General features: G+C 34.9%; 1 protein-coding gene across 1 annotated transcript; it reads left to right on the top strand.

The window, feature by feature from the left end:
• Positions 1-3,193: 3,193 nt before the first annotated feature.
• Positions 3,194-5,053, top strand: LOC141720336 (uncharacterized). Its single transcript, XM_074522695.1, has 2 exons — positions 3,194-3,948; positions 4,335-5,053. The coding sequence occupies exons 1-2, from the start codon at positions 3,282-3,284 to the stop codon at positions 4,937-4,939; spliced, it is 1,272 nt and encodes a 423-aa protein (XP_074378796.1). The 5' UTR covers positions 3,194-3,281; the 3' UTR covers positions 4,940-5,053.
• Positions 5,054-10,350: the final 5,297 nt, after the last annotated feature.

Below are 10,350 nucleotides of genomic sequence, written 5' to 3'. Positions count from 1 at the left end.
TCTTCAATCTGCTTTTTGTAGACTTGTCAATCCAGCTGTTTGGATTGTTTGTTGATTGTTAATCTTGAATATTGAACTGGTATGTGATTTTGTACTTTGAGAATTTTACTCGAGATCTCCAATTAGGCATATAGAGATCTTAACATCTCGATAAGTATAATGACTTATCGAGATCTCTAATGCTCTAGTGAATTTGACTTATAGAGGTCTCTGAGTTCTCGAATGAAACTTTAGTTTGTCAAGATCTCTCAGCATCATGTCTTCACTTTGTCTTATCGACAACTTCGAGTTCTCTAGTGAATTTTGACTTATCGAAATCTCTGAGTTCTCTAGTGGACTTTGATTTATCGATAACTCAGAGTTCTCTAATAAATGTAGAATTGTCGATGACTCTGAGTTCTCTAGTGAAGAAATGACTTATCGATATCCCCAACCTTCATGTCTTCTTGACTTGTCGATATTTCTCTGAGTTCTCTAGTAGCTTTACTGACTTCTCGATAAGTCATTTGGAGTTCTCGAATGACTTCTCTATAACACTAAATATGTGACTTGTAGAGATCTTGACTTCGAGTATTTTTATCCAAACAGATTTATTCAACTCCAAGCTTTTTCAAAATTCTTCTGAGGCATGATCATCTTAATCTTCTTCCAGATAGAATCCTTAGGCTTGATACTGTTTCAGGAAAAAGACCCTAGTCTGCTCCTTTGCATTTTTACAGACTTTAAGTGTTACAAGTACAAATACAAACTAAGATAACAATACAACTTACTTAGGGTTGACAAATTGTCTTAGCCTTGTTAAGATACAAGCATGTCTTGCATAACAATCTCCCCCAATTGGTGAGAAGATTTCTTAACACACATTCATGCCTATTAACAATACTAACCCCAAGTTTTACAGATTATGAAAAGTAACAGTTCATTCTTCTCCTTAGATTAGATGTTCATTTAGCTTTGCTTCACACTTTGATCAGGAACACTAATGATATTGTTATCTTCAGTAATCTTTGACATCATCACTTATATATTACAGCGGTCATCCGTCGGGACTATAAAGTTCATCCGTCGGAGCTATTGTAGAACATCCGTCGAGAGCTACAAAAACACTAAGTTAAATCTACTAAGGTGTTTTGTTCAACTTATCATCAAGTTCACAACATATTCCTAACAGATGTAAATATATGAACATAATTAGGATTTTGGGATTTTTGGGACTGCTCTTGAGAGTATGTTAATCAATAATGATTTTTGAATTACTCTCAAGGTGCCTACGCACCCTTGTTTATAGGGATCACGTCCATGTAGTTCTATTTGATTTAGAGTTGTATTTCGGTTACAATTAGGCTCAGCCCCCACTCTATTGCTTTGGAGGCAAGTAATTTTCATGTATCCGGATGCTTCTAAAATTAAGTTTTCGATTTAATAATATTTTTCCACCGCCTGGAGCATTGGGCTCGATTTTGTCGGTTGTTGGATTGGATCCAATATTATCATATCTGATAAAGTCTTTGGTATAATCAAGTCTTTATTCAGACCAAATAAGCCAATATAAATAAAGCATTCGAAAACAAACTGATAGGCCCGTTCATCGGATACACAATGAATATATTCTTGTATCAACAATTAGTTAAATGGGGTTTCTCTTGATCAATGGGAAATTTATAGAATAATCCTCCCTAACCAAAATTTGTACCAAAATAGTCACAAAATGATGTGGTAAGATAAGTGCCGAAAATTAATTTGTGATCACATATGAATGCACGCGTGTTCTCATATTATTTTTAAAAAAATATTCTTTATAAAATATTTAAGAAATTTTTTTATAACAATATTTAATGACTCTAGCATTTTTCAAATTGATAAGCAAACTTACCACTACATAACCGGGTCTGTGACCCGCGAATAAAATTTGGAACTTTTGTCACTTGCACAACGTTTTCATTTTTTAGGCATAGAAAACTTCATTAACTTTTAAAGATGTACATCTATATATTACTAGCAGTACCATATTCTACCGGAACCAAAACAGAAACAATAGTTAAGGTGAGGAATTCCTCGAAATAAAGAAAAAGAAAAACAAACATAGACCTATTTTGTTTTGACGTAACCCGATTATATAATTTAAAATTTCTTAGATTCAAAATAAATTATTATTTGATTTGCTGTATTTTAAATTGGGTAAATAAACTTTAAGTTTCATGGTTTTTTTGTAGTTACCATAAAATAGAATAAAATGGAGGAAGTAGTTATCAAGTTCCAAATTCCAACACGGTCATCTTGTGATTACGTAGCTATTTAATATAAAAATATTAATTAATAACCAAAATTAACTACGTAATTGTTAGTAATAAGATATCAATAAATCAAACATATATATTTTAATTATCTTAAAACTTATAATTGTAATTTAATTAAGTTCCTATGTAATTATAAAAATTGACTAAACAAAATAGGACATAATTAGAGGAATAAAGAAATGGGAAGTAACCCACCCAAACACCCAAATCCAGGCTTATTAGCCGTGTTCCAAAAATCGCTAGGCGTGTTAGGGCGGTGAGGGTACCTTCGAGAGATTAATCTGTAAGTCGGAGATTAATCGGACCGATTAATCGGAACATTAATCGGAATAATATAAATATTATTTTTAATTTTTATAATTATATAATGATCAACATGTCAAATATTTGTTTGAAAAAAGAAATTAGAATGGTATTAAACAATATCTACACATTTGACATGCGTTATGTACTAATTATAGAGTTTACAATATTAACTATATTTTAATTCACACTTTTAAATTAGTTATAGTATGTTATTTTTTTATTTTAAGTGATAAAATAAATATATTTGATTACTTGTTATTTCTTACCAATACTTTATAATATAAATTGACATGATATTGTGTGAAATTATGAATTTAATAATTTAAAATTATAAAAACGTAAAAAAACAATATTTTTTTAATTATTTTCCACCTAGACCGCCTAGTACCGATTTTTGACCGCCTAACCCGCCTAATCCTGATTTTGACCCGATTTTTTGAAAAAACACCTAAATCACCGCCTAGGTCCGAGTCGGGCGTTTTACCCCGCCTAGCGCCGAGTTTTAGAACACTGTTTATTAGTACAGATAAATTATTAGTACAGATAAAGAGACCAGCTCCCCCTCTTTTACTCCACCACCCCCAGTCCCCCACTGCCCCCCTTTAGCTTTTCAGTACTAAAACCCCCATCTTTCCCCAAAGCAAAAGAACACCATTACTTATTCCCTTTCTCCCCAAAATGGCCAAAACCAGTAAACCCAAAAAACTTGCCAAACAAAACCACAAGATCTCGAACCAAAACAAAATCCCCAAACAAAACCTAGCTAACACCAGTCTCCCTAAGCCAGAAAAACCAGCTTCTTGGGCAGTTGTTAGAAGCCTCTTCACTTGCAAACACCTTCAGGCCCAGCAGCAGCAACAACAAAAGCAGCCACAAAATCAAGGAAATGAAAAGTCAAAACAGCAGCAACCACAACCACAGCAAAAACAAGAGCAAGCCAATGAAGAAAACAAGAAACACAAGAAAATGAACTGTTCAGGGTCATCACTATGTAGCAACACAAAGGTGATGCACAGGCCTGAAACTTCATCATCAACTTCTCCTGAAAACATGAAAAAAAGGGCTGCAGCTGCAATGAATATGGATGGGTCTAGCTCTAGTAGATCCCTGAAAACTCCATTAAAAGAGTTTAATGGAAGTACATCATCTTCACTGTCTTCTCCTTTAAGAGGCATCCCTTTTAGGAAACTTTCTGGATGTTATGAGTGCAGAATGGTAGTTGATCCAGTTCTTGGTTTCACAAGAGACCCTTCTCTTAGAGCTACTATTTGTTCTTGTCCTGAATGTGGTGAGATTTTCATGAAACCTGAAAACTTGGAACTTCATCAAACTGTTAGGCATGCAGGTACCTTATCTTTTCCCTTTTATGTTGTTTAACTTTTCCACATAACTCCCATTACTATCTCAAATTTCAAACCATGACCTTTTTTCTGAAGCATTTTTCAGAATTTCATACATAATTTTTTTTAAATGATTGTACTTTGTGTGTTTATTTAAATAATCAGCTGCAGAATGCATGCTCAATCTGACCATCTCTTTTTCCCTTAATAGTTATTTACACAGTTTCCAATTCCCAATCTCACTCTCTCAATTTAACATCACACACTTTAAGCATACGGAGTACTTGTACAAACACACAGTCAGTCAAACTTGCGCGCACCCACACATATCATATGGACAAACAATACCTATTTTGACATGAACTGACTTGTATAACTGTACATAAAACAGTGTCTGAACTGGGTCCAGAAGACACAAGCAAGAACATAGTAGAAATCATATTTCAATCAAGTTGGCTAAGAAAACAACAATCTCCAGTATGCAAAATCGACAGAATCCTCAAAATACAAAACACCCCAAAAACAATCTCCAAATTTGAAGAATACAGGGACTCCATTAAAACCAAAGCCACCAAGCTTCCCAAGAAACACCCACGTTGTATCGCAGACGGCAATGAGCTCCTCAGATTCCACTGCACAACTTTCATGTGTTCCTTAGGCCTTAATGGCTCATCAAATCTTTGCAATAATATCCCACATTGTGGGGTTTGCAGTATCATCAAAAATGGTTTCAAGTTCGCCGCAAATGGGATTTTAACAACGGCAACAAGTGGAAAAGCTCATGATGATTCTGGGGTAGGTCCGGAAGATGAGAAAAGGGCAATGTTGGTGTGCCGGGTGATTGCTGGAAGGGTAAAAAAGGGTGAAGAAGGGGTGTCGGAGGACTATGATTCCGTCGCCGGAGCTGCCGGACTTTATGCTAATTTTGATGAGTTGCATGTTTTTAATGCGAAGGCTATTTTGCCTTGTTTTGTTGTTATCTACGGGGGGTTTTAGAATAATAAGTGGGTGTTATAGTCAAAGCAGTGGATGGACTATGATAGAAATTTGTAATCTTGTTTGTTTCATCGCTAAAATTTTCTGTAATAAAATTTTGAAGTACCGTTTTTATGTCGCACTTAGCACAAACTTCTATAATTTTAACTTGTTTTATTGGCAAACACTTCTCAATAATGATGGACTCCCACATTTATAATAAATACACCAATCAAAACACTCCAAATTTTATAAATTTTAGTGCTTAACATGTGCCTATGGGCACATACTAGACAAACAAAAGTTAGATCATTGTATATGATTTAATTTGTTCATCTTTGTAGAAGCTAGGAACTTTGTTGTTCTTAGATTGTAACCAGTTAATTTATATACCGGAGTGTAGCAATACCCTCGCGGATTTATATATGAATATATATTTCCCCGAATATCTTGTGTTCCTCATTTTATTGTTCCAAACACTATTTAACTCAAAAACACGGAACCACTAACCGGACACTAAATTTTATATCCGCAAAAGATTCGGAAGAATTTTTTACTTTACCAAGGCATCTGTTGAACAAAGCAAGTTGTGGCACAAGAAACTCTCTCACTTGAATTACAAAGCAATTAATACCTTGGTGAAAAATGAATTAGTGAGAGACATGCCAAATCTGAAATTTGCTCAAGATGAATTTTTTGAGGCTTGTTAGAAAGGAAAATGAAGAGGTCCAGTCACAAGAGCAAAACTGTGAATTTCATGAGTGCACCATTGCAACTTATTCACATGGACCTGTTTGGACCAGTTAATGTCTTATATATTTCTAGAAAGAAATATACACTGATGATGGTGGATGACTACTCAAGGTATACGTGGGTATAATTTATGCATTCAAAGGATGAAACTCCACATATCATTATTGAACACATAAAGAAAGTTGAAAAACAGGATGAAGATCAAAATTGTGTAAAGAGATTGAGAAGTGATAATGGCACAGAATTCAGAAATGCAGCATTGAGTGAATTCTGCAAAGACAAAGGCATTAGTCTAGAATTTTCAGCTGCAAGAACACCTCAACAAAATGGTGTTATTGAGAGGAAAAATAGAACTCTAGTTGAAGCTTTCAGAATTATCCTGCAAGATGCCAATGTGCCAACAAGTTTTTGGGAAGAAGCTGTGAATACTGCATGTTATACTCAAAACAGATATTTGATCAACAAAATCTATGGCAGATCACCTTACTCAATTCTATCAAAAAGAAAGCCTACTGTGAAGTATCTGCATGTGTTTGAAAGCAAATGCTTTGTGCTCAAAGACAACTCTGAATATGTGGAAAAATTTGACTCTAAGGTTTTTGAAGCAATTTTTCTGGGATATTCATTGGAAAGAACTGCCTACGTAGTTTATGTACTTGAACAGAAGAAAATTATGGAAAGCACAAATGTGACTTTTGATGATGACAAGTGTCCAGGTTTGCAATGCCTTGATGAAATGAAGCTGAAATTCTGAAGTTTAAAAATCTCAATATTGACAGTGATTCTGAAGATGATGCTGAGATCAACACAGAAAATTGAATGGAGCAAGCAACAACTGAACAAGTGATCCATGAAAATGAAAATTCTAATCAAGAAAAAATTTCATCTGAGTCTGATGGCACAAACTCAAAGGGAGAAGAAGATGGTGGTTATGCAAGTCATGCCAATGATGAGAACAATTCTAGTCAACAAGATCACACTAGGAAATGGGATAGAAGTCACACTAGAGATGCAATAATTGGTGATCCCAATGATGGAGTAAGAACTAGAAATGCTACTGCAAGTGAATATTTGCATGCATGTTTTCTGTCTCAAATTGAGCCAAAAAAATCTGAAGAGGCCCTGCTTGATTCTGAATGGATAACTTCCTTGCAGGAAGAATTAAATCAGTTTGAGAGAAATAAAGTTTGGGAATCGGTTCCTGCACCAAGAAACAGAAGCATTATTGGAACAAAATGGGTGTATAGGAATAAGATGGATGAAAATGGAGTTGTGACAAGAAATAAAGCAAGACTGGTTGCTAAAGGCTACTCACAAGAAGAAAGAATTGACTATGATGAAACTTTTACTCCAGTTGCAAGACTTGAAGTAATAAAAATCTTTCTTGCATTTGCTGCACAGTCAAATTTTAAGGTGTATCAAATGGATGTGAAAAGTGTATTCCTCAATGGTGAATTAGAAGAGGAATTCTATGTGCTACAGCCACTTGGATTTGAAGATCCAGAGTTTCCAGACTTTGTTTACAAATTGTTAAAAGCTCTATATGGTTTAAAGCAAGCACCTAGAGCATAGTTTGACACACTATTAGAATTCTTGATCAAACATGGATTTATAATAGGAACATTGATAAGACTCTATTCTACAAGAAGTATGGTGATGATATTATCCTAGTTCAAATCTATGTGGATGATATTATTTTTAGTTCTACTAATGAGAAGTTATGTCAAAGATTTTCAAGACTCATGCAGAGTGAATATGAGATGAGCATGACAGAGACCTTTGTTACTTCCTTGGCCTTCAAGTTAGTCAAAGAACTGATGGCATCTTCATTAGTCCAACCAAATATGTTAAAGATTTATTGAAGAAGTTTGGAATGGTTGACTGCTCACATGCATCTACACCAATGTCAACAGCTACCAACTTGGATGAAGATAAGAAAGGAAAAAGTGTAGACATATCTGGCTATAGAGGATAAATCAGTTATCCGTCGAGTTATAAAATACTCCAAAAAATAATTGATTTTTATTAACAATTAATATTCCGACGGATGATCATACTCGATGGATAATGAGCATCCGTCGTGATGTAAATTTTGACTTACCCAAAAGTTTCATTTGTAGAGCCAAATATAATATCATCTACATAAATTTGAACAAGTATACTAGAGCCATTAACATTTCTAAAGAATAAAGTTTTATCAACAGTACCTCTTGTGAAGTGATTTTCCAAAAGAAACTTTGATAAAGTGTCATACCAGGCTCTAGGTGCTTGTTTCAGTCCATAAAGTGCTTTCAAAAGATAGTACACATGATTTGGAAAACTTGGATCTTCAAAATCAGGAGGCTGACTTACATAGACTTCTTCTTCCAAATCTCCATTTAGAAATGCACTTTTGACATCCATTTGATAGACTTTGAAATTGGCATGAGCTGCATAGGCTAAGAAAATTCTGTTGGCTTCAAGTCTTGCAACAGGAGCAAAAGTTTCATCACAATCTATTCCTTCTTGTTGACAATAGCCCTTAGCAATCAATCTAGCTTTATTCCTGACTACTGTGCCATTTTCATCCATCTTGTTTCTGAATACTCATTCAATTGTATTCTTTCCTTTAGGCTTGGGTACCAGCTTCCATACCTTGTTCCTTTCAAAATGGTTTAGCTCCTCCAGCATAGCTAAAATCCAATCAGGATCCAACAATGCTTCTTCTACCTTCTTTGGTTCTTCCTTAGATAGGAAGCTACTGTATATACATTCTTCTTGAGTTGCTCTCCTTGTTTGAACTCTAGAAGATGCATCACCAATGATGAGCTCAAAAGGGTGATCTTTAGTTCATTTTCTTTGTTGAGGTAGATTAGCTCTAGATGAAGAGGTCTCATTATTGTCTTGATGTGTAACTGAGTTTTGATTATTTGAAACTCCCCCTGAGTTTGTGAATCTTTGAGTTGAGAAAGGGGAACTTTCTGTAAGTGACTTATTCTGACTTTCAGTTTCTCTTAATGACCCGATGGATGGTGCACTTTGTGTCCCGACGGATGAAGCTGATTGTCTCCCGACGGATAAGACAGATTGTCTCCTGACAGATAAGGCAGATTGTCTCACGATGGATGAAACATTTTGTAACTCGACAGATTTTGAATTATGTGCTTCATTAGCAGTAGACTTTTCTGGATTATCCTTATTCACTGTTTCTTGATCACTTTCTTGATCACTGTCATCACTAACCATCTCCACATTATCAAACTTGAGGCTTTCATGGAAATCTCCATCTTGCAGTCCTTCAATCTTTTTGTCGTCAAACACAACATGTATTGATTCCATATTGGTTCTTAGATTGTAGACCCTATATGCCTTTCCCACAGCATATCCAATAAAAATTCCTTCATCTGCTTTAGCATCAAACTTCCCATGTTGATCAGTTTGCTTCCTTAAGATAAAACATTTGCAGCTAAAGACATGAAGAAAATTTAGAGTTGGTTTCTTGTTCTTGAACAATTGGTAGGGTGTTATATATTTTGCTTGATTAATCAAATAAATATTCTGAGTGTAGTAGGCAGTATTCACAGATTCAGCCCAGAAATATGTTGGTAACTTTGATTCTTCAAGCATTATCCTTGTAGCTTCAATAAGAGATCTGTTCTTTCTTTCCACTACTCCATTTTGTTGTGGAGTTCTTGCTGCAGAAAACTCATGCATTATCCCATTCTCTTCACAAAATGATCTTATCACAGAATTCTTGAACTCAGTTCCATTGTCACTCCTAATTCTCCTTACTTTAAAATCAGGATGATTGTTGACTTGCCTTATGTGATTGATGATGATTTCACTAGCCTCATCTTTAGACTTTAGGAAATATGTCCAAGAGAATTTTGAGAAATCATCCACAATTACTAGGCAAAATCTTTTCCTTGAAATGGACAACACATTGACTGGTCCAAATAAATCTATATGTAGCAATTGCAAAGGTTCTTCAATTGTTGAATCAAGCTTCGTTCCGAATGATGCTTTGATCTGCTTTCCTTTCTGGCAGGCATCACACAATCCATCCTTAAAAAACTCCACTTGAGGAATGCCACTAACCAGTTCTTTCTTGACAAGCTCATTCATGGTCTTGAAGTTTAGATAGGATAGCTTCTTGTGCCATAGCCAACTTTCATCTTGACTTGCTTTGCTGAGAAGACAAATGACAGATTCTGCATTAGATGAGTTGAAGTCATCTAGATACACATTTTCATTTCTCACACCAGTGAGAACCACTTTGTTAGGTCACACACACACTGTAGAGGGGGTGAATACAGTGTATAGTACAATCAAATCGAACTTTAATAACTCAAGTAACAGAAAACAAACATTATTGAAACAATAAACTCTGTTACAATATGGAACTGTTACCTCTCAGTGATGAACAAATATCACGAGAGCTGCTAGGGTTACAATGAATAAACTTCTCGAATATGATAACACTTATAGTGTAAACCCTATGTCTGTGTTTATATACTACACAGTTACAAGATAATCGCTAATTGATATGGAATATAATTCTGCTTCCTAAAATATATCAATCAGATATCTTTTCTTCCAAGTATTCTATTCTTCATAGAATTCCTTCTTCATGCATATCTCTTCTATGTTTGTCTCGATCTTCTTTCCTTTGATCAGTTGTTGTCCTTATCTGAACGTCC

This window comes from Apium graveolens, chromosome 4 (genome assembly GCF_009905375.1).
Source record: "Apium graveolens cultivar Ventura chromosome 4, ASM990537v1, whole genome shotgun sequence".
Taxonomy (NCBI): Eukaryota; Viridiplantae; Streptophyta; class Magnoliopsida; order Apiales; family Apiaceae; genus Apium; species Apium graveolens.
The sequence above is the reverse complement of the archived record's forward strand: the minus strand, read 5'-3'. Positions and strand labels throughout refer to the sequence as shown.

Excerpts from the sequence above, each read along its gene's own strand:
- LOC141720336 (XM_074522695.1), top strand. The coding sequence starts at position 3,282 with ATGGCCAAAACCAGTAAACCCAAAAAACTTGCCAAACAAAACCACAAG. Across the intron at positions 3,949-4,334 it reads TCAAACTGTTAGGCATGCAG|TGTCTGAACTGGGTCCAGAA; the intron begins GTACCTTATCTT and ends TACATAAAACAG.